The following is a 24,578-nucleotide window of genomic DNA, read 5'->3' on the forward strand; positions in this document are numbered from 1 at the left end:
CACCTCCGTGAGAACCAGAAGCGGACCTAGATATGACTGATGGTTCAAGTCCAAGAGCACCACGAAGTTCTTCAATGACTTCCAGATGCTGAATGCCCCCCTTGGAGGTTACTGCAGCATGTTCGTGATTCCTGCTGAGTAGCAGCAGCCAAGAACCAGAACCTCCAACCCTTCAGGCACTGCACACACACCAGCCCCCAGCCTGATGCTGCCTACCTGACGGTTTCTGGTAGGGTTTGGCAGTGTTTGGCTTGTTCTACATACCAAATCAAAGCAATTTTAATTGCAGCCACAGTACATAGGCACAGAAAGGGACAATACTATCAGTTCTAAAAATGAGTTCATTTTATTCCAGGGAGACAAGCCCTCTGATATGACAGTTTAAATCGAGAGCTTGGAGAAGTTTATTTTCCTTATCAACTACAGAATGAAATCAACCACCCAGCACGTGGCCCAGAGGGTTTTCACCATGTTGGGCAACAAAGAGCCTTTCAGTCGGGTTTGGTCACCAAGTACCGAGGTGGTTATAGCAACCATAGCCATGGCAGCATTTTCCTGATGCACAGGAGGGCAACTCCAGCCTGCAGTCACCACACAGCCCCAGGTTTGCTGAGCACAGTCAAGCATTCGCAGGCTGTGCATCCCTGACTGCTCGCCTGCCCAGCAGCACACCAGTGCCACAAAACCCAGCTGGAGCTGACTCACAACAGTCGTGTAAAGACCCAGATTCTCTCCTCTTACACCTCATTGCCCAACAGCAGCAAAACAAAGCAGAGAATAGAGAACACACCTTCTCATAAACAAAAGGTGTTGAGATATTCAAAGGTTAGGAAAGGTTCCCCCCCTTCCCCACAGTGATGATTCAGGGCCCATTCTGGGCAGACACACACCAAAACTCACCTGACATGTTCAAGGTGGCATAATGAGATCCCCGTCCTTGGCAAGAAAACAGGAAACAACCATCACCAGGTTCTTCCACAGAATTTATTTCAGTATTTCCAGCCTCACATACACAACCCCAAAATACAAAGCGAGCTGCTTCCAAAAACGGTGTCTCACACACCCCAACTGGCCTTTTTCAAGTAATATACTCCAAGGGGCAAATTCTGCCACCCAGTAACGGAATTAGCTAGTATTCAACTTGCAACCTTGGATAGCTTTTTATTTCAGCATAATTCAAAAGTGTTTCTATTTCAATGAGAATCTGTAAACCCCTAACTGAGCAATGGACGGGGGCACATCCCTCCGCAGACCTGTGTCCGTGATATCCCAACACCGACCGCCCCATGGCTCTCCAGGCTCGCGACCTCCGTCGGAGCGACACAGCCCCGGTGGGCAGCGCCGAACGGAACCAACCGCGCCGGGCCACTCTCCACGATGGACCCCAGCGCTCTGAGGTTACGATAAGAACCGGACGCTGGATGAGAAGAAGAGCAGGTCAGACGAAGAAAAAGCGGAATAAGCCCAGCTCACCACCCAGCCACCGCGGCTCCAACACCTTCAGCCCCTGCCACCACCTCGGCCGGTAGTAAATACGCACTCGCCCCTGACGTCATCGCGCCAGCCCGCTGGTGATTGGCGGAGAGCGCCGGAGGACACCCCGCCCTTCCCCTGGATGCCCCGCCCGCTCCTCGGCTCGGCGCAGGCGTCCGCGCGCACGCAGGCACGCACGGGTGTCGCGGTCGCCCGCCCTCCCCCGCCCGCCCGCCCGCCCGGCTGTGACACTGCCGCCGCCGCCGCCGCGCCCCGCTCGCCCTGTGCTGCCCGCGCCGCGGGACGCGCCGCCCGAGGGACACGCTCGCCGCGCCCGGCTCCGCGCAGCTCCCGGCGGCGTGAGCGAAAACGCGCTCCGGCCCCGCGCATCGAGACTTTTGTCCCTTAGGTGAGCGGCGTGGGGGGGGGCGGGGGGCAGGGTAGGCCCCGGCGCGGGCTGTGTTTGTGTGCGGGGGGGCGGCCGTTCGACGGCCCTGAGGGCAGCGGCGGGAACGGCGCGCGCGGGGCTGAGGGGAGCGGCGGGAACGGCGCGCGCGGGGCTGGGGGAGCGGCGCGTGAGGGGCTGAGGGGAGCGGCGGGAACGGCGCTGAGGCGCTGAGCGGGGCAGCGCCCTGGGGCTCGGCTTTGCCCTTCGCTGCTCGCCCCGGCCGCTGGTTCCCGGCTCCGCTCGGAACGGGGAGGGGGGGGGCGGCTTTTGTTCGCCGTCACCTTGGCGGCTCTTCCGCCTCGCCCCGGGCGGCGCGGGGAGGCCGGGGAAAAGCGCCCCCAAGCCCCGCGTTACTCGATGCTGGCTGTGATGTTGGGCCCTGCGGTCGCCGCTTCCTGTCTCACTTCATGGATCGATCCCTGCGCAGGGGCCTCCAGAGGTACGCGGGATTTGGCATGGGCAGGGTGCTGCTGCGCCGGCCTCGGTTGTGCTGATGAAGCTCACTTAGGTCCCCTTCGATTCAGTGGGCCCCTCTGCTCTCCTACAAGTTAGTACGGCCGTGGCAAGCTGGCTGTAAGGGCTGCTCCAGCTCTGCAGACCTCACCTTTCCACCTTTCTGCGCTTCCCCTTTCCTCAGTCGTAACCTAGGCTGCTCTGTTTGCACACGGAGTGATATTGCAGAAGCTGTTGTGAGCTCCTTTTATTCTGCAGAGCTGGATACCTTCAGTAGATCTTTTCTGAGCTGCTCTCGTTTGTCACCTGAGTTGAGCTCATTGGGTTCTCAGGCTTCTGCCACCCTTTACCTCGGGGGTCCCTGCAGTTGCAGTGTGGGTGCCCAGGAGCATCTCCACAAATCTTTTAAATCCCTTGGCTAGCTCAGTGAACCTGAATCTTGATCTTGGTTCCAGGTACCACTGCATAAAAGGACTATCACTGGAGGGAACACGACAATAGGACATTATTGTTTAATTTCAACCAGAAAGTCTTAGTCAGTCATATGGATATTGTTAGTGTGGCCTTCTGTGCTGCTTTTGCTGCTCTGAAGCCCTCTGTATGTTCTTGAGTTCAGTGTGCAAATGATCTGCTTTCCTGCAGAAAGCAGTGTAAGGATGCCCAAGGTACTTTGGAAGAGTTGAGAAGTCGGGAGGGTTACATCAATCCCTATCTAAGTTTCTGAATGTAGCATGGCTCTGTTACTGTAGCACTGCAAGTGAGTATAGGATTTGTCAGCTTGGATTCTGAGCTGAGAAGTGGCTGCTGACAAACCGGTGTTGTTTATTTCCGGCCTTGACTTCTCGTGCAGGAGGCATTCTGTGTCCTCTGTGATTGTGGTGTGGGTACAGGGCCATGCCTCCCCTAGGAAAGCTTGTCATTCTAAGGATTCCTCCTTCTTGTGAACCCTGGTTGCTTGGATGTCAGAAACATCGTCTTGGTTTGCCATTGGAAACCTTCTTACAATCGCCTGCTTGGCAGATGTGGGGGGTTGCTGTGAGAGATTATGATCTGTATTTGGTCATTTCTTCCTTAGAAGTGGAGAATCTTTTCTCTGAAAACTAGCTTTAACTGAGGAGAAAACCAAATATCCATCATCCATGTAACTGCTGATGTCAATATGAGTGTTTTCCTTTATGGAACTGAGGATGCAAATTAAGCATCTACTCTCAGGTTTAAGATTATTTCACAGCACTGAAAATACAGTGAGGAACCAACATACCTTAAGGCACACTGTTGGATTTCAGTCTTCTGCTGTAGTAGTTGTGGTCCTGGATGCCCCTGCTTTTGAGAGCATTTAACAATAAAGAATGTGTTGCAACTCAAGTACCATGAAAAGATGGATATGTCAGACTAATAGATGTGACTGGTGGGACACTAGAAGGGCACTGAACCTGGTCTTGAGTGATGACACAGAGCTGGAAAGGCTCCCCCAGAGCAGCTCACTGTCGTTCTTGCTCTTTGTGTGGGTGTTGGCCCTTTTGGGCCAATTTTGCACAGCTAAATTGCCCAGAGGATGGTCCCCTGTGGCAGCTGTGTGCCTAAGATACAGGGGGCTGTTAAACTCCTCCCAAAAAACCCCAACCACAAACCAAAACTAAAGCAGCCTCTGAGGAGAGCTTGCTTTGAACGGGCTGCGTGCTGTGCCTTCAAGCTCAGCCAGTTGAGAATGTAGCACACAGGTAAAGGAGATCATGAAGTGAAGGCGTTCTGGTAGATTACAGAAGGCGTTCTGGTAGATTACACCCGGTTCCTGCTCCTTGCTGTAGGTGGAGCTGCTCTGAGGGCTGGCCTTGCAGAGCATGGCAGAGGGATGCTGCTGGCAGTACTGGGGTGTTGTCTGGCACTTCTGATTGCCCCTGCAGGATTTTTTCCTTGCAGTTTGTGCTGCTTTGCCTGTCCGTGGGTACCCACCAGGCTCTGCAGGGCTGTGTGGGGGATGGCCTGCCTTGGACCTGCTGCGCCATCAGTTTGGAACTTCAGCTTTATTCCAGGTGTGGCACCGATGGCTTCTCAGAGGTGCGCTTATGGATTGTAGGAGCAAGCGCGCCCTGCAAGGCATTATTTTTTGTTCGTCTACTTGTAAGAAGTAGATTTTTTGCTTGTCTTGCTTGTAAGAAACACAGATTAAAATTGATAATCTGGGTTCAGGACAAATGTGTCCAAGACTGTGAAAGCTGCTCTCCCCTTCTCTTCTGTTGTCCTTCAGCTCCAGAGGTGTGTGAGGTGGCACCGAGTCCTTTGTGGCTTTGCTCAGTGTGTCCACTGTGTGGGGAACATCTTCTTGATTTGCAAGAACGTTTTTCTCAGATTTATTTTTAAGTGGTGTATTCAAATCTGATTAATGACTTGGACAAGAGTTGCAAACTCGTGGATGTACAAACAAGCCACGCTGTTGCAGGTTTATATGAAATGATAGCTTGATGTCTGTGTGCCCGTAGTTATGGACAAATTGTTCTCTGGATGACTAGTTCAGAGGATGAAATTTGCATGCCAGTAGAATAAAATTTTATTTGCTTATAGTTTTTCATTGAAACAACTGGTGAGGCCCACAGCTCTCTTGCAAAGCTTAGAAGTTTCTCTTGACGAAGGTTAAATTCAAGTTGAGATGATGCTTCCTTCAGCTATTGTCAAAATTCAGTTGAGCTTTGTTCTGGTTTGTTTGTTTTTTGTTTCTTTTTTACCAAGTAGAATTGATGAAACGTCCAGGCAACTTCACTATTGTTGGTCTGTCTTGAAACAGGATAAAAGTGCTTTTGAAATACTTCTTTGGGCACAACCAAAAACTTTGTGCTGAAGTTTATTCTCTGGATACATAAATCTGAGCATGTAGGCCACCATTCTGTAGCTCAGTCATGGCCTTGAGTAACAGTGCTTTGCCACAGATGACGAGTCATATTTCTGCATTCTACAGGGCAAGGGAAATAATAATAATAACAATAATAATAATAATGGGGGGGAAGTGTTTTGGTTTTTTGGTTGTTGGTTTTTTTTTTTGTAATATCAGAGCTGGTTATTGAGCAAAATGCATGCCAAGGAACATTTCACTACTCCACACATAGCAGCCTTCACTACTTGTTCAGAGACAGATTACTGCTGCCCTCTTGTGCAAACTGATGGATGATGATTTGGGTTTGGTTTCTCGCTGGTTTTTTTTCATACAGTTAAACAAGAGACAAACACAGCTTAATAAAGTTTTGTGTATAAAGATGATTATAGGCTGAATGATTTTGCATGCTCTTCCTGGAGTGTGGACCAACACCAAAGGTGTTGGGTGAATTTCAGTACTATGCAGTTGCTCTTTGGAGGAAATTATCTTTTCTGCTTTTGTTTGCTTGCTTATTTTTGCCTGCACATAGCAAATAATTCCTTTTGTGTCCCAGTTCTCTCATTGTTTTTGTTCTCTTGAAAGAAATCCTGCCTGTAGGCTGAAGTTATCGTTATAAACTTGAGTCACACCAGTTGAAGTTGCAAGGAGTAGTTCTTTGGCATGTGTTTGTGTTCTTTAGTTTTGGAATCGGGTTCCTCACCTCTGAGCCTTTGGAAGGCATTGTGCCTTTCTTGCTATATTCATAAGAACCTGTGGTGGCCATCATCTGCTTTTTAACAAGTTCTTCAGAATATCCTGATGAGGCTCCATCTTTGTGTATTCTCCCAGGTGCTCATGGTGTAGGTCCTGTCACCAATTTTGTGTTCATCATCTGCCTTTGAGACAGGGGAACAAAAAAAAGGATAGTCTCCCCTGTAGAATGGAGATGTCCTTGTTCTTTTAAGGCAGGTTTCTAAGTAGAATTCCTAGTGCGTGCCATTGCTGTAGTGTGAGTTGTGTTGGGAACATCCTCAAATTGCTCATATTTTGTTTTCTTTCCTTTACTCCTGCTTTGAAAAAAAAACTGCAGGGTTTTTGTTAGTTCATATCAGGGTGGTTTTTTATGTTTTTCAAAGCACCTGTTCTGTAGGGGACTTTGTATCCCTGCACAGGGCTCAAATCTTTGATGTCCTGTAGTATTTTGACATTTGGTTTTGTGTCTCATTAGCATAATTACTTCCTCTGGGGCTTCCTGTGAGGCAAAACTGTGTTCCAGAGTTTTGGTGAGTTATATCAAAGGGTTTATATAAAACCCGTATATTATGATAGGATTTTGGATAACCCTGTCATAAATGTGCCGATTTCTAATCTGTAGGTTCAAGACTTGTGTTTCAGGCCTTGTCTTCTGCCTTACCTGCATGTTTTTGAGACTGTTGTTTCAGGTGTGATTCTTGACTAACTGCATTTGGGGGCATTTCTTGGTGTTGTCTTGTGGCTTGGATTGCTGGCTTGAGGTAATGCTGGTTGTCCATGAAGTGTAAACTATTTGAGCCAAGTGTGTGGGCTTTTTTCTTCAGAGTTCAGTTACGATGCAGGATCTGACATGTTCATGGCATTGTTCCTGTGTGTGTTCTGCTTTTATTAGAGGCCCTTCTTAAGCTGAGGTTAATCTCCTAGTTTCACTTCATGTGCTTTATGTGCTGTCTGCAAACAGTCTTTTGTTTGCCCCTTGGCTTAGATTGATGGGTCAAGGTTATTGTGGTAGAAATCCAAATACCTTATTCTAGGATTATCTCCCAAGTTGGAAACTTGGATTTTTGACTCTGTCTTCTTTGCCTGTTTCCTTGCATACACATTAATTTTTGGAGAGAGACAGGAGATGAAGCGTCTGTGCGAGCACTGGAGAGAATTTCATGATCACAGACAGTGGTAGTCTTAAGTGAGCTGGCAAAAGCAGCATGTTGGGTACTGGCAAGCCATCAAAGAGTGTTTTGGAGTACTGAGGATTATTTTATGACATGGATGATCTGCAGGACAGGATGGATAGGTAGGAGCATAGCAGGTGAAAGCAGATGACCCCCTGAAAGTTCTTTCCACCTTAGGTGATGCTATGACAAAAGTGAAATGCAGTTAGGTTGGACAGCCAGTACCTAAGGCTTTGGTCATCTCTGAGGCACTGAGGTTTCCTTCCAGCCCACATGGTTACTTCATATTGGTACTCCCCTCTTCATCTTACAGATGTGACAGTAACCTTTTGAAACAGAGGTACCAGCTGCCTTAACAAAGTGTATTCCTGTTTGCTTTGCAGGACTGTTGAACTGGGCTTTTAAAATATTCATCAGCCAAAGGGATAAGTAAATGGTCCAGAAGGTTTTTAACAGGGCTTTTGTTTGTTCATTTCAGGATGGTATTTTATGTTTTTCAGAGCACCTGTTCTGTAAGGGACTTGGTATCCATTGTTGCCTTTTCATCAAAGTAATACATGAATAGACTGAAATTTTCTTATTTACCCAAAAGAGGTGGGAGAAGCTGTCCTGAATTGGTTGAGTATTTTCTAATGAATTAAGGCCCTGTATGCATAATTGTTTCAATCCTAATATCACAGTGTTTATCCTTTTATGGGGAGGTTGTGATTCATAGGGGTGCCTTCCAAGTAACATGAATATTTTCACTTACAGCGTTTGACCCTGAGTACCAAAGAAATGGTGATGGAGAAGCCAAGTCCCCTGCTCGTAGGGCGGGAGTTTGTGAGACAGTACTACACCCTGCTAAACAAAGCTCCTGACTTCTTGCACAGGTAACACTTGCACTCGCCAAGTGATAATGTTTGGGAACAAAAGCGTGTCCTGTTTGTTGTAAATCAGACATTTGTTTCTGAGTGTGGGAGAAAATGGACCTGGCTAACTTCTGGGCTGTTGGAAAAACTGTTTCATCTTACTGCTAGATCGCTAGGCTCTAGAACCAAGTCAGAGCCTGTGGATGTATGGCATGTTACCAAGATATTTCTTTGTGGAAGAGTGTGCTGCTTCTAAGGTGATAAAATGGTAATGTGGACAGATTGCAGAAATACCTGTTGAGGCTGGAGAGGCTGGATAGACACCCTTGAGCATCTGCCCTGGTGCAGGTATTACTCTCTGCTCAGGAACATTCTCTGTCCACTTGAGAGGTGGCACAAGTGTCACTACCACAGCATCTCTTAACTACCTCTGCTGAGGAGAGTCCAAGAGGTTTTGATTTGGTTTGGTTTAATCTTACCCAATTCTGGAGCTGCTTGCATGAAATGTTTTCTAGGCCCTTGCAGTCTCTGCAACTGCTGCCCCTTTCTTCTGGTCAGGCTCAGATATGGAGGGCATTGGCCTTTGAGTTCTTCGGCTGCACCTTTCTTCTGAGTGATATTGTCCAGGGAGGGCGTCTTATGCCTCCTCTTTATCTTGCTGTTAGTCTCAACAGCAGCTCGCTCTCTGCCACAGAAAGATTGGGTTTCCCTTGTTTCCTGGTGCTCAGTGTGCTCTTTGCAGCAGTGAGGGAGTTAGGACAGCAAGTTATTGTTTCATCCTACTAAAAGCTTGAGAAGAGCACAGAGGATTCTGTCACTGGTCATTAGCTAAAGCTTGCCCAGGCTGTAGGAGCAGCAGAGATCAGTTTGCCCTCTAAATGTGCCTTACTCAATGTGGTTGAAGGCCTGTTGCATTTCAGTTGAATTTGTAAGGCTTTTCTGGCCCTTAACCAAAAGTCTTTAATTCCATTTAATTGGGGGCTCTAGCACCCAGAGACTGTGAGCATTTCCTTAAAAGCAAGTTAAAACTCTTGGTCGTCTGTGAAGGCCCTTGATAAGTACTGCTTATTTTCAGAGAGATTGCTTTGGAATTTAGAAGGAAATGTTTTAGAGGAAAGATGTTTTCCTATCTGCCTGTGCTCTGCTTCAGCTAAGTTTCTGTATTTCCTTGCTGTTAGGAAGTGCTGGACCATGTTCAAAATTGTGGTTATGTGGTTGGTACCAAAGAAAACAATTAATATTTCCCAGATTTTTTCTGGACATAGTCAAGGCAGTAAAAGTCTTGGGCTTTTGTTTCCAAAAAAGCAGAACTAAAAAGAATTTCTAACTTCAGTAGAATAAACCAAGAATTGACAAATGTGAAAGTTCCAGGGCTTAATTCTGTATGCTGATCCTCTGCACTGGCTTGTTCAATTAAGGAGAAATATTCAGTATTCTTGCCATTCTTGTGTGACACTGAGTTCATAGGAGTACTTCATGATAACTTAATTTCATATATGCCAGACAAGGATGGATAATAAAGGTACATATTAGCATCTGTACCTCATGGCTGTCACCCCCAAGGCAAAGCATGCTCCTAAATAAAAACATAGGGTGATACTATGTTTCTTTCTATTAATATAAATGTATAAATGAAAATATAAAACATTTGTCACATGCTTTATAAGCTGACAGTAGCAATCCAAATCAAATCAGACTATTCTAGACTCAAAATGTGGAAATGGAATCAAAGTGCCAAAGGATTTCTGAAATGTAAGAAAAACACTGGAAGCGCATGTACGTGGTTAAATATCAAAACCACTCTCTCAGTGCTGGCCAAGGCTGTGAGGAGAACAACGTTCAGAGGGCTGGCAGGGGGGCTGTACCTCGCTGGGCTGATGCCTCTGTCAGAGGCAGGGGGTTCTGAGGGTGAGGAACCTTCCAGCCAGTGGCCACCTTCCTTAAAGGACACGAGCCAAAGGTTGAGGTTGATTTAAGAGTTTGCTGCAACACCTCGGGCAAACTGCACTGCTGAATATTAAGTTTGTTTGTTCTGGTATTCTGGGAGCCTCTTGAATCTGTAAAATTTGTGAAGCGCTAAGCTCTACAACTTTTGGCTAAAATTCTTTTTTGATTTGATTCTATTTTTTCACTTCTGTGACTTTTACATCTCTTTGCTTGCAGGTTTTATGGCAGGAATTCTTCTTATGTTCATGGAGGACTGGATGCCAGTGGGAAACCACAAGAAGCAGTGTATGGTCAAGCTGTGAGTATTAAAATCTGTCCTGTAATCCTTGTTAATGTTCAGAATAAAACAAAGTTTTTTCTTTACCAGTGACTTTGACTTTCTTACCTGGGAAGTAATGGATTGTGATACTACTTCCTCTTCAGAGACAGATGGGAATTTGTTAGCTTGAGGGGTTTTGTTTGCTTATTTCTGCTTTCATTGGCAGTTGTGTTTCATTCTTTCAGCTTTGCATCTGGCCTGCAGAAAATACCCTTAGGATGGGAAACAAAATGGAGAGGTCCTGATAGATTTGGGCTACAAATGTATCTTGCTTCAGTTAGAAGTAGTTCCTCAGGACAGGACTGATCTTTGTGAGTTTCATGAAATTCTTGTGTGAGCAGAGTTTTGTTGAAGTGGAACACAACTATCTGAAGAAGTGAATGAATTGAGGATTGCTTTGGTTGTACTGCATTATCAGAACTGTCTGTCACCTAGGACATCTCTTCATGTGGCAGCCACATCTTTGAGCAGTGTGGCTTTTTGTCCAGGGCAGGCTTGGTTTCTTCTCCCTTCACTGGGCAGCGCACAAATCTTGGCAGTGCAGATGTTCCCCACTCCTGTGATGTTTGGTACCTCGACAGTCTGTAAAGGGTTGGTTTGAGTTTTTTGTTGTTTTTTTTTTTTTTCTTTTGGGGCTGGTGTTTTTTGGTTTGTTGGGTATTTTTTGAGATTTTCTTTATTTTATAACACAAGCAAAATCCTGTCCCTTTCACAAGCCCTTAAAAAATTAAAGCCTTAAAATAGGTCATAGATTTTAAAGCAGCTGGAAAACTTGGGTAGCAGTTGTAAGCTGTTTGACTACTGTGAGAAATACTTGAATCCTAGTGAAAAAGTTCAGATTAGAAGTTAAGTGAGCTGAGGAAGACTGTTCTCAGTGAAGGACACTTCTTGGTTCCTGTATTTGTCTTTTGAGCCTCCGGGGAGTGGCCTTTTGGAGTTAGTTAGTGGAATCTCAGGTAGGTAAAAGGTGTTAATCTCTGTGCAGAATTCAGTGCAGCTGAAAAGTACCTTCTCATTGCAGGAGATCCACAAGAAGGTGATGTCTCTGCAGTTCAGTGAGTGCCACACCAAGATCCGCCACGTGGATGCCCACGCCACTCTGAGCGATGGCGTGGTCGTGCAGGTCATGGGAGAGCTGTCCAACAACGGGCAGCCAATGAGGAAGTTCATGCAGACTTTTGTGCTTGCTCCAGAAGTAAGTATATGTGAGACTCTGTCACACTTCAAATAACCATGGAAAAAACTGACCTCACCTGTAGCTACAATTTGTCATACTGGCACAAAAAATAGGATAGGCTTTAAAAATAAATAGGATCTGGATCTAAAAAAAAAATAGGATCTGGCTTTAAAACTGCACAATTAATTCCTTGGACTTGAAGTGTCAGAGCAGTAATACAAAGAAAATTGAAGCTTGCATTTGGGAGCTGCCTTTGGCACAAATAATGTTTGTGAAAAACAAGGTTCAGCTCTGTACATCAAATCTCTGCTGTAGTTGTGTAGTTTCAAGTCTAATGGCAAAGGGAAGTATGGGATGCACAAGTTACTGCTCAAATGGAGCTCTTGGTGAGAGCAAAGCTGTGTACAGGTAGAAGGTGTCTTGTGTTCTTTCTGCTTCTTTCCCCCACTGCATCACGAACTAATGTGTGGTTGGAGATTAATGTTTTCAGTTCATGTACTGAAAACATTAATCTCCAACAGTTCTTCATTGTTTCCCTGCACAGTGCTGTAAGCATACGGCCACCCCGTGGAAGTTCAGGGTTTTCATTGTAAAGTTTTTGTAGCAGAGAAAATTGAAATTCCTCAATGAAATTCAGGGGCTGGACGCTTAGTTAAAACTATGATTGCTGTGACTTAGTAAAATTAGCAGATTTTATTCTGCTTGAAACTTCCTTTTTCAGTTGGGCAGAAGCTGTTGGTTAATTGTTTGCTTAGAGAAAAAGAAAATAACTCAGAAAATAACTTCAGTGACATAGTCCTATTGTAAAATGTCAGTGTGTACCCCGAAGCTTAGGTCTGTAGTCCATCCTTGGGTTGTCTGTTGATACGTCATATATGCTAAACACTGCATGTTCCTCTTTTATAGGGATCTGTTCCAAACAAGTTCTATGTCCATAATGATATCTTCAGATACGAAGATGAAGTATTTGGGGATTCAGAAGGAGAACTTGATGAAGGTGAGAAGGACTACGTGCGTAGGGTCATTCCTGTTGCTCTCTCCTGTGTGCAGAGCTGCCAGAAGTGTTTGTGGAGATGTTGGAATGCAAACTGTGTTGCCTGCTGTGGAGCACAGAGGTGTTGTAACTGAAGCTTTGCTGGTCCAAAATGTTCTGGAAAATGAAGGTCCTGTAGTAGTGCTGTGTTCCCTGAAGGGCTGAACTGGCTCACAGGGGGTGAAGCTTGACAGAGAATGGAAGAAGTGAGCAACAGGACTTCTGCTGCCATAGCTGCAGCAGGCACACTTGTGTTCTGTGATCAGTCAAATTTGTGTGCAATTTGAAGAAAAGTCTTTACTGGTTTTCAGATATGACACATAGTTCACTTTCACATCATCATGCCACTCAGAAATTCATTGCTACTCGAGGGCTGAAATGGACCCAAGTTGGGCTTTTTCTGCCTCTGTTCTGTGAGGCAGAGCAAATCACAATGTAGCCAGAACATATGTACCTGTATTCACTGGGTGGTTTTTGGAATTTGTTCATCTCAGTTCTTGTGGAACAGAGCATTTTAGGCAATCATCCCTGTATTTGAGGTTCATCCTCTTAGTCTGAGGCACTGAGATTTATGAGGTAATAGTGCAATCTTTCTCTTTCAATGCCGCCACATGAAGAGCACCTGCTGCTTTAAAGAGCCTCAAAACCTCCTCCCAGAACTTCCTAGCAGTAATATGTCTCTGGCTTCCTCTTTTTATGAAAATCATAAACAGCCCAGCCTCTTGACTGAGAGGCAGCCTCCTCCATCTTTTTTGCAGCTCATTTTACCATGTTTTGTTGGTGAAGCTTTATTTTGATTGTTACTAAGTTAATATGCTTTTATTTTAACTGTGGCTTGTGTATGCTTCTGGAGATCCATAAGAGATGACAAAGGGGTTTTTCTTTGTGTCAGAATCTGAGGAAGAGGTGGAAGAAGAGCAGGAGGAAAGACAACCATCACCTGAACCTGTGCAAGAGAATGCAAGCAGTACTTATTATGAAAACCACCCTGTAACGTAAGAAGTCCTTTTTATTATATAAGTTGCTTTCTTAATAAAAACCACAGACAGAATTGCTTTGGCTTTAGGTTCTGTGTGTGATCTAACAGGTAGTTTAGGAAAATACACTTAGCTTGATAGGGATCTGTGTTAAGATTACGTTATTTTGAGACATTTCTTTTTTATTGACAAGAAGAAATGGGGTATTTTTTAATGTTTGTTAGTTATTTTCACTTCTGGTCTCAAAAGTGAGATGAGAAGGGAGCAACCCCCGTGTATGTACATACTTAATGGAATCTTTGTCATCCAGACTTGGAGCAGTACATTTGGTACGGTGTAACTTAGTCAAGGATGGTTGATCCCAGTTTGAGTTGGAAGGGACCTTTTCAAGGTCATCTAGTCCAACCCCCTGCACTGAGCAGGGACAGCTTGGTATGTTACTCAGGTTTGGGTATCACTTGGAACTGAGAGAAAGATGTACTTTTTGAGAGCCTGCTGGATATCTTTCTTGGAAAAATCAGACTCTGTCTTGAGCGTCTGCAAATCTAAGCAAGATTAAAGAAAAAAATATATTTATGATTTTGCAAGAAAAATACAAAAAACAACCAAATAGCCCTCCACAAATACAAAGAAAGAAACAACACCAAACCCTGTGCTTTTTTTTGAAACATAGGAATGGTGTAATGAGAGCCATCACCAACTTTCTGGTTCCCCTGTTAAAAAAATATGTATGACATCACTAGATGATACCTGCTGAGTGCCTCAGTGGTAATGCTAAACACAAGTCACTTAATGCTTCTCATGAGAAATCTGATGGAAAAGTGGTGGAATTCTGGCAGGGACTTGCTCAAGATAATGCAGTAAGTTTTGGATGCCTGAGAGCATGAAGTCAGGTCATGTTTTTGAGGTTACTGTGTCATTTGGAAAGAGGCTGTAAAGGCATTGTTCATCACAGAGTCTCTTGGGCGTGTGGTGGCCTGCAGCAGGAGCTTTGTAGACAGAGGTGGCTGGAGCTAAGGTAGCATTCTGGGGCGGCTGGAGAGAGGAGATGTTCGGATCCCCACCTTTCAACCACACAGAGCAGAGAAGAAGTTGCATGTGATTTGCTGTAAATGGGACTCACAGCTGCTTTGGTAAGGAAGCTGTGTAGCATTTTGGTAAAGGAACAGTAGGTTTCATTCCAGAATTGGCTTTGGTTATGTATGTAGTTTAATTGTCTGTTGGTCCTCGCTGTGTTCATATTCTTTTAGAAGCAGCAGTTCCTGAGTTGAGCATTTCTTCTTCAGGGTTAAAAGGCTGTGCGACTCTCTGCAGAGAACTGTAGAGATGTCTTTGCTCCAGCAGAAGTAAAAAAGTTTTGTACCCAGCAGGGGAGTACAGCTTCACTTCTCACTGTATTGTAAACGTACAGACCCCATTGTAGCAAATGGAGACACAGTGATCTTTTCCATAGCAGGGCTGTTGCCATGGCACAGCTTACAACATGTGATAAAATGCAAAGCAATTGATAAGCTCATCCAATGCATTTGACTATTGTAGCAATGGGATAGAGGAGGCACTGGAAGAATCTTCTCATGAACCTGAGCCAGAATTGGAATCTGAAACAAAAGCTGAGGAGCTGAAAGCTGAAGTGGAAGAAAAGACCCTTGAGGAGTTAGAAGAGAAATCTCCATCTCCACCTCCTGTAGAACCTGTTTCACTACCGCAAGAACCACCAAAGGTTAGTTACAGGTCACATCTGTGCTACTGAGTGCAGATGGAAACTGGATTGGCCTTTCAACTTTGCCTTTTTGGATGGCTAAATGGTGCCTCTCTTTAGAGTCATGCTGTATGAACAACTAGGCTTGACCTTTGAACTTGTAAAAAATGCAAAGTTTTGCTAAAATAGAAAAAAAAGTATTTTTAAGTGCTGCTCATCACCTATGGTAGATTTTAAGCTCTTCTTGTAAAGAGTGCGTGTGGGTATATGCATGTGTAGACATTTTTAATTGTGCAGTTAACATGTTAAGAAAACACCTGTGGCTACCACTGCTAAAAATCTCATAGAATGGGAACCGCTGCTCTTTCCTTGAAAAGAAATGGAACACACTGATGCTTTGTAGAATTGCTGCACCTAGGTTCAAAACCAGTGTGGGGGCACTGAGTGTCTCCTGGAGGCAGGATGCCTAATCTTAGAAACCAGAGTGTGCACAGTGCGTCCTCTGGTGTGGTTACACCTGCGGGCTTGCAAGGTGCTGGGAGCAGCCAGGGAGAGCTGGAGCGAGGTCATTTTCTAGCTCCAGTGTGTCTCCCATATTTTTTCCGCAGTCCTTTTTCTCTTCTCCGTTTTTGATTGTAACTTCAGGCATCCGCTTCCTTTCTTCATGCAAAGGACACTGAACACTACAGGGTTTTCAGTCCTAGCTTTGGTTACATCATGGAAAGCAGTTATCTGGGAATGCTGAGGGCACTGGGCTCACTCGAGTAGCGGTAGTGGGCACGGTACACACTTGTTCCATGCCACTGGAATCCACAGACAGCTGGAACTGCAGACCCTCCATTGTAATGCTTGCACAACCATTTTTTAATAGTCAGATATGAACCAAATATTTTTAGCAGACGAGTTTCCCTGTAGGAATGTCAGTGGTTTGCCGTGATTTGTAGCCTAGGTTTGTTGCATTTCCTGCAGGCTTTCTCTTGGGCTTCAGTGACCAGTAAAAACCTGCCTCCTAGTGGTACTGTTTCTTCCTCTGGAATTCCACCCCATGTTAAAGCACCAGTCTCACAGGTAACCCATCTGTGAACACCTTGGATTGTCTCATTACTTCTGCAAACTGCTTCAGTTTTTTAAATTAACAGATCAACTTGTGTGACTTAAATTGCACAAATTAATTGTGTCTTAAATGTTAATGCACTCACCTCCTTGTTGCAAGTAAAGGCACAAATGTGTAACTGGTGAAACTTTGGGTGATGGTAATGTTAAAATCTGGTCTTGTGGAAACAGGAAATCACTCATGGGTGTTTTTTTAGCTAACTTAATGACATATAGTTTGGTTTACAGGGGAAACACCAATTCCCCACAAAATGTTACTTTTCTGAAGTGTGTTTGAAAAGGGCATTGATGGAAGTGGCCCGGCAGTAAAAACAGAGTGCACCATTTCTGAGGTGCAAGATTGCCTTGTAAGGCTAACACCCACAGGACTATGCTGGATTGCATTATCCATGGATAATCAGCTTACCACGGAACCCTGTACCAACTTATGACTGTGTGGGGAATGGAAGGATTCTCATTTCCTTGCCTGGACAATGCTATCTTCCCATTCCTAGGGTGCCTGGGTGAGGAGGGAAAAGAGGAGAGCAAGTTTGACTCAGTGACAGCTCATGTCCTGCCCATGCCAAGGTGGTGTGAGACCTTCTGAGACTCTCAATTCAGCTTCCTCCATCTGTATGAAAGTGCTCAAACCAGAAAGTGTGTCCTTTACCCTGTGCATTGACAGGGTGTGCCGGAGCACTGTATCTTGACTTGCTCCTGTCCAGCCTTTTGTGAGGCTGCAATTTTCAGTAGAATAGCTGCATTGCTGCAGTTGTTGTTCTTGCAGTGGTTCCTTCTCAATTTTGTGGTCACAGAGAGATCTCTGTCTAGGACTAGCCTTCAGCCAAATGCATGTTGAAAAGGAAACAGGGAAGAAAACGAGAAAAATGAAAGAAAACAAATCAAGCAAACCCCAACACCCTACCTGGTGTTGCTTCTGGTCTGCTGGGACTATCATGGACATCAAATAAAGGCTATGTAATGAGTTGGGAAGTCTGTCTGTCTTCATCAGCTTAAACAGGGCTTTGAACACCTAGGTAGTATTTAACCTGTGAAAACTGGGTTTTCTAGTGCAGGATAGATTTTCCTTATGCAAAGCCAAAATTGGTTTTAATTTATTTGCTGCAGAAAAGGTGGATGGTTGTAATGTGGCTGCAAAAATAATTTCAAATGGTCTGTCTGAGAGAGCAGGAGATAGCTTATAAATGTCCCCTTAAACTCCTCTGTGTTGCCTCTGTTGTTTGTTGTGCTTTGTGCCCTTTCTTTTGCTTTGACTTTGTGTTTTAAGTAATGGTGTGTGGAAGTTTCTGAACAATACTGACATGACAGGAATTTCAACTCTCAGCTCTTCTGTCGCTGGAATTAGTCAGTTCTGGGCTCCTTTTCTTGCAAGTATTTTGGACACAGTGTGTAGAAGTCGGGTAGAAAAGGCACCTGAACAAGGAGCTGCAAATCAGTAGCAGCTTTTTCCTGTTTTCATGGATCCATTAGTGCCAGACACCATCCATGTAAACAAGGACAGAAGATGCCCGGGTGGGTGGCTCCTTTGAGATGCTGTTCTAGCTGGTGTCAGTGATGTTACAGAAAAATAACTGCCCTGCTCACTCTTTTCACTGCATCACTCCAATTCCCACCCCCCCACCCCCCCATCAAGTTAAAAATGCAGCCCCTGTGGTGTTAACTCCTCAAAGGACTGCATGCGTGCTGTTCCAGATACAAACTGGTTCAGGGCTCTTTCCTTACAGCTGTGGAATGAAACAGGTCAGCACTTCTTGCTCTTTTTCTAATGGTAGATGATTAGAAATCAGCCTGCCTGCATTGATAAACTAGGACTTTTCCTTATAGCATTTTTAGTTACTTTCATTTCCCTTTTTTATTACTGCATTGGTTGTCATAGGGCTGCAGAGGGGCAGGGGTAGGCAGGGCCTGATTCTTTTCTTTTGGGGTGAGTCCCTTTCCCTCCCCATGTGAACTCCTGAAGAGAAGAGACAGTGCCACCTTTTCTTTAATGGCTGTCGAAGCTATGCCAGGCTGTGGCATTCTCGGCTCCTGTGGTAATTTGGGTTTCTTGAATTCCTTATTCAGTGTCCTTCCATCCACTCTATGCTTACTGGGATATGCTGGATGATGTGAGTTGCAATGAGCTGCTGCTTGGGTTGCAAATGGCAGCCCTGATCTGGAGTCTTGTGGTGCTGCCAGTTGCGGCAGTGTTTTGGGGAGCAGAGTTCTGTCCAAGGGCTTTCCTCTTGAGGCACTGAGGCAGTTTTTTTCTATGGAAAAGGATGGTACTCCTTAGAAAACAGACAGAGAGATCAGCTGTGTGAGAAGATCAGTGACACACAAAGCAAGCAAGCATGAGGCTGCTGTTATACTTGGGATTTAACAGCAGGACATCAGTGACTTAGCAGGTCTTGGCTGGGGCTGATGGAAGGAGGGAGCTTAAGCCTGATAGCCATGAGAATCTAAGAAATGGGGGTCTGAAGGTATCAAGATTTGCTCTTGAGGTGTAATTTGTTATGTGCTCAAGATGTGCTAGTGAAAGATGGCAGAGGAGCTCCAGTGACTCACAAAATAGAAGGGAACAAGATTTAACAGGAAGGCTGATTTTCCATGCTTGTTCTTACAAAGTGATCCTAGAAGTGTTGTAAGGACCGACTAATGCCTAGCTGCATGGAGCACAAGTGACAGAAGGGCTAAGACATTTGTTGGGTGTGTAACACTTGTGTGTTGCATGTAAAATGCAGGTTCTTTCCCTGGGAAGTGGTCTGTCTGGAACCACCAGTTGTCCTGAGTCTTTAAAGGAAAATAAGGGAGATGTTTAATATAAACTACTTCTCCCCAGCAGTCTGGGCCTATAGCTGTTCACATTGTGTTTAATCTTACTTGCAGGCTACTTGTGTATTTTTGTGCTCCTAAGGATAATTTTGTTTTTCTACGATAAGAACCCAGAAAACCAGCAGCTGCTTAACTGTTGTACAGAAAATGGAATTTAAAAAATGTTGGGAATTGCTTCAGTGACCAGCAGTCTGCATAGAAACATTTTTATTGTTCTATTTCTCATAAAGCAAATTTTTAGCTTGCAAAAAATTTGAATGGGTGTTCCAGTACCTGGTTATGAAGGGTGTACTTTAAGCTTCATTGTCCTGACATCAGGAAAGCTGAAGTATATCCTAAGAGGTAGTCTGTAGAAACTCATTTCAGGAAATACTACACTTCTGGGGGCTTTTGTTCTCCTCTTTCTTCTTGTTAGTTTTTGTACAGTTGTTCTGCACTGGAGGAAAATAATTCCTGGGAGACTTGGACAGAACTTTGATTTGTCTGTCTCTTTGTGTTCATCTTGGACTGCCTCCTAATCCATGAAATTTGAGCTTCACTTGAGGAAGCTTTACGCCCTTTATGATTTAAGTCAGGCTGAGGGATTTGTGAATAACGGAGCGTTGGGGTCTCAATGCCTGGTCAAACATGGGAAAGTCACCTTAGCCGTGTTTTGGGGAGATGCTCTGATTGAGAGACATTTGCTTTGCAAGTTTTAACAGTGATAAATGAACACTGCAGTCCTGGATTGGTACAGAGGAATTTAGACAGGTGAAAAAACCACTCCCAAACACATTGACACTGATGTCTGTCTTCGAGAATTTGTTTTGTGCATGCCACTTACCCATGTCTTGTGTTGTGGGGGTTTTTGTTTTGGTGAGTTTGGGGGCTTTTTGTTGTTTTTTTTTTTTTTTTTTTTTTTACCAGGCCAGTGTTAAATAATGCACATTCTCCTCTTTTAGCCAAGAGTGGAAACTAAACCTGAAGCTCAGTCTCAGCCTCCTCGCGTTCGTGAGCAGCGTCCCAGGGAAAGACCAGGTTTTCCACCACGAGGACCTCGGCCAGGTAACGTGGATGAGTTTGTGTGACTTCTTGGGAAGGGTTAATGAGAGGTGTCTGCTGAGGCCTTGTCTGGACCTGTGTCGTGCTTGGCTGGTCACGAACTGCCTGTGCCTGCTGCCTTCAACCAGAAATGAGGGAGTATGATTTGGAGTGCAGGCTGGCTGGAGGGAACATGCTTGTTGCTGCCCCTAGATGTGTTCATGCAGGTGTACACACATCTTTTAACCTCAGTGGTTCTGCCTTCCTCTTTCTGTTGGCGGTAGGAAGGGGAGACATGGAGCAGAACGAGTCGGATAATCGTCGGATAATTCGCTATCCAGACAGCCACCAGCTCTTTGTTGGGAACTTGCCACACGACATTGATGAGAGTGAACTGAAAGAGTTCTTCATGAGTAAGTAGTGATTCCAGCTGCAGGGACTAAGATGGAAACCTGTGTTAAAAAGTCAGGTAACACTGATTTGGACTACATGGGTAAGCTTTGACGTAGTGCTGCACTACAGATGTCTGGAACAAGCAGAGGGTAGAGCTGGCACTGCGGGTTTTTGTAAAATGTTTCTTCCCTTGTGTTTCTCCAGGCTTTGGAAATGTGGTAGAACTTCGCATAAATACTAAGGGAGTGGGAGGAAAACTGCCTAATTTTGGTTTTGTGGTGTTTGATGATTCTGAGCCGGTCCAGCGAATTTTAGTTGCAAAAGTAAGTATTAGCATTGGGTGCCGAGTATCCCTTTCCAGAGGTGGACCAAAAGCCCTAAACCACAAGTATTGTGGGCTATCCTAGTTTGCATTGCCATTTGCTCTGGCATTCAAAAAAACAGCTCAAAGAAAAACAGTTTGGGCATAGCCATTTGGGTGTTTTACCTCTACGCAAGTGCTCCACACAGAGCTCAGAACTTATTTTTAGACATCCTTTAGCAGAAAGTGGAACAGGTAACCTTTCAAAGAGCATCACATGGATCTCTGAATTCTGCACCCTGGGGTCAAGAGGAGGGAGCAGGGTTACCTGCAGTTTGGCTTTGAGGAGCTGCAGGGGAGAAAGCAGCAGTTTTAATTTCTTGGTGTGGGAGTGAGATTTAGTAGAGCAGTTCTTCAGGAACTTGGACCCTGAAGTGAAAAGACTAAAGCTGGCAGTGAAGAGGCTAAAGACAAGGCTGCTTCTGCTTGAGACAAGCACTTTAATTCCTTGCCTGCCCGAGTGAATGTAAGGTTGCATGCTGCAGGGATCCCTTAACGGGTGACGTTTGTGTTGGGCGTGCACGTGAAGGAAGGCTGGGGCCCGCAGCCAGTGCAGAACGTTCGTGTGCCTTGCATGGAGAGGGCTTCGTGCCGCGGTGACTAACGTGTGCCTTGACCGCTTTTCCCCATAAGCCCATAATGTTCCGTGGGGAGGTGCGCCTGAACGTGGAAGAGAAAAAAACCAGAGCCGCTCGTGAGCGAGAGACGCGCGGCGGCGGCGACGAGCGCAGGGATATCCGCCGCAATGAGAGAGGCCCGGGCGGGCCCCGCGGAATAGTGGGTGGTGGCATGATGCGGGACCGTGACGGAAGAGGACCTCCTCCGCGGGGTGGCATGGCACAAAAACTTGGCTCTGGACGAGGAACCGGGCAGATGGAAGGCCGTTTCACTGGACAGCGTCGCTGACATCTCCACTGTGGGCAGACAGTCTTGGCAGTGGTACATTATCCATCGTGTTTGCATTCTTGTTAATTTTTTTTTTAGCTTTGGAATGTGACACAGCCCTTCTGATCGTTTCTTTGATGTGAAAACATCCTTTGGTTTCCAGTTTAAATTGAGGTGGACGTTTTTTCCCCAGTTTCACAACAGGAGTCACACTCTTAATTTATAAATGTATATGTGGAAAATTGAAGACTAAAAAATAAAGAAAAAAGAAAAAGAAACAAAAGGAAAGACCGGTTAACTATCTGCAATGGAAGTTGAACTAAAGGACATGCCCAGTAGAATTCAGGTCCTTTCAGTCAAAAACCCTCTGCTGCACATTTTGTGTAAGTGTTACCGTTTCTGCCTACTACTGTTGGAAACACAAATAGTGCAATTTGTGCAATTGGAGAAGCTTGCCTTTTTTTTTCCTTTTTAGAACACTCGGCTCCAAACAAACTCGTGTTTACGCACTCATCAAAATGCACTAATGGGTCCTCTGAACTCATTTATACTGACAGCTGCAGGAGGCATCGGAGGGAAAACCTTCATCCTCTTACTCAGACAGAATAGCTTGGGGAACGATGCGGGCATCAGCTCTGCTTGCTGTGACCAACCTCTGTACACACACAAACCTTAATAAGACTACACCTTTGTTCCAGAAGGAATCCAGTTAGCTGTAACTAGAACCCAGAGTTTCCAAGTCGTAGCCCTGAGTATGCAACAAGTTTGATAGCTCACGTCAGATTTTTCTATCTGCCCCTCTTCAGTGCAGGGATGGCTGCTCAACACACTCCTCCTTCCCCTTCCCCCTTCGAGAAGCGTTGTACAGTGAAACTTGTCTTGACTGTATTTGAGTTCTCTGGTTATGTAATAAGCATGATGGTGCCTTCTATGAATACATCATTCCAGTCTTGCTGGTGATTTTGTACAGTATAGTGTATGAAGTACTGTGCTGCAAAGCCGAGCGGCTGCAAAGCATTTAAATAATTGGAAAATTGTATTAAAAAATTGCAGTATCTTTCAATGAGTAAACGTTGCTAAAATGATCATCCACCTTGCTCTTCAATTAACAAGTTTGCCTGTTTTTTTTGCAGTGGGGGGGAAGGGAGGATGAAGGCATCCAAGTAGTTTCCAGGTTGTCTCTTTTCTTTAATCAGTGTCAGAGTTAAAGAAAGTGGAATTCTAATCTCTCTTGGACCTGAATTTCAGAAGTCAGTCCAGAATGGTGGGCGCTTCTGGCCAGCTCGTAATGGGTAGACCTAAGCATCCTTTGTGAGGGTGAGCTTATCAAACGGGGATACTGCAATTTTCAGAGAACTAAACAGCAGCTCTTAAGTTCTTGCATTTTCCAGATGCACTTTTAAAAGACTCGTACTCATTTTGCACATAACTCTCAGCCGATGTTGACACTGACGTGGCTGTGGCCCGACGCATAGAAAGGAGGCATGCTCTTGTGCAGTCGGAGTGGTGGGCTCTGCGTGGAGAGGCGCGTTGGTGGCTGGTGTCCCGGAGCACGCACCCACCAAGCGCCGCTGCAGCGGGCAGTGCAGGCCCTGCGCCGAGCGCTGGCTCCGGGCTCACAGCCAAGGGGGTGTTGCTGCTTGCGGCCGGGCACAGGTGGGACCGCCAACAGCTGCTGCTCAACACGCAAGACTTCAAGTTAAAGAAGAAAGGCAATCTCAAGCAAAAGCAGGGAGGGCATCCTGGCAGTCTGGCTCTGGATTATGCAGTCATTTGCTGGTTTCGAGTAATGTGGAAGATTTTGCTCATCTTTTTGATACGCTAGGCAAGGGGAAGTGGCATCTGTGTCTGTTCTCTCCCAGACTTGAGGTCTTCTGTGTTCCATGGTAAGTCTTGCACTATTTTCATACACTTTCTTTTCTGGGACACATTTCTAGCAATTGGCATTTTCATATTTCAGTTTTTTTGTTGAAGGTCTTGCCATTTCAGCTGTTACCTGGAAATCTGTAGTACTTGAATTGCTCGCCACACTACTCCACTCCTTAGGTTCGAAGCCCTCGGACAAATTGCTGTCATCAGTTAGCAGTTTGCCCCCAGTGTGGTTTGTGTAGCCCGGAGGTTCTTTTTTCCTTCTGTAGTGCTGTGGTGTTCTGCTGCCACCTAATTTGTTTGTATGGCAAATGGCACTGGAAATAAATGACAACAGAAACGGAGGAGTAAAAAGAGCTCCTGAGCCATTCTGCTTTTTGGCTTGCTTCTTGTTTAAATGACATGAACCCTTGGAACATCATCCAGAGAAGTTTACATGGTGATAGCTCACCTGCTGTACTGTGGACTCTTACATGTTCTTGACCCTCTTAATAGTAAATGTACCTCTTAGAGCAAAGGAAGGGATTCACTGACCATTACTGTTAGTCGCTGATTTGTGAATGGTGGGAGTATTTTGTCATTATGGTTCTACTTCAACAAACTTGGCTGACCATCTTGACTTTAGTAGGTATTTGAGACAGTGGATTACCATCTTCATTGCTGTAACTTGTCGAGCATTATATGCTAGTAGATTCTAGTTTAATTGTTGCAGGTGGAAAGTATTTTTACTTTTAAGTTTCCATTCTGAATGTGTTTTGACTAAACATGCCAATAAACTACTGATGTCTGCAGCATTTATCCATGTCCCTAATTCTCTTGCATGCAGGTGGCTGTAGAGCCCTGGCAGCCCTCGCTCACAGAAAAGATTGTAAGAACATCGTTGCTGACCTGGCTGGTGACAGTGGCAAGCTGCAGCAGCACAGCACCATGTGCTTTGAAGTGTTTGACTTTGGTGGCTTCTCTCACCTTGGGC

The 24,578-nt window shown here is 45.3% G+C and overlaps 1 protein-coding gene across 2 annotated transcripts; it reads left to right on the top strand.

The window, feature by feature from the left end:
* The first annotated feature begins 1,720 nt into the window (after positions 1 to 1,720).
* G3BP2 (G3BP stress granule assembly factor 2) lies at positions 1,721 to 22,824 on the top strand. Of its 2 annotated transcripts, XM_030239178.2 has the most exons (12): positions 1,721 to 1,882; positions 7,901 to 8,019; positions 10,162 to 10,243; positions 11,286 to 11,459; positions 12,348 to 12,438; positions 13,367 to 13,469; positions 14,991 to 15,171; positions 16,120 to 16,218; positions 20,019 to 20,121; positions 20,382 to 20,510; positions 20,695 to 20,813; positions 21,485 to 22,824. In XM_030239178.2, the coding sequence occupies exons 2-12, from the start codon at positions 7,925 to 7,927 to the stop codon at positions 21,755 to 21,757; spliced, it is 1,449 nt and encodes a 482-aa protein (XP_030095038.1). In that variant the 5' UTR covers positions 1,721 to 1,882; positions 7,901 to 7,924; the 3' UTR covers positions 21,758 to 22,824. The 2 variants fall into 2 exon arrangements, with proteins under 2 accessions (XP_030095038.1, XP_030095039.1); XM_030239179.2 differs by lacking the exon at positions 16,120 to 16,218 and having other exon boundaries at positions 1,722 to 1,882.
* The last annotated feature ends 1,754 nt before the right edge of the window (positions 22,825 to 24,578 follow it).

Source organism: Serinus canaria, chromosome 4 (assembly GCF_022539315.1).
Source record: "Serinus canaria isolate serCan28SL12 chromosome 4, serCan2020, whole genome shotgun sequence".
Classification (NCBI taxonomy): Eukaryota; Metazoa; Chordata; class Aves; order Passeriformes; family Fringillidae; genus Serinus; species Serinus canaria.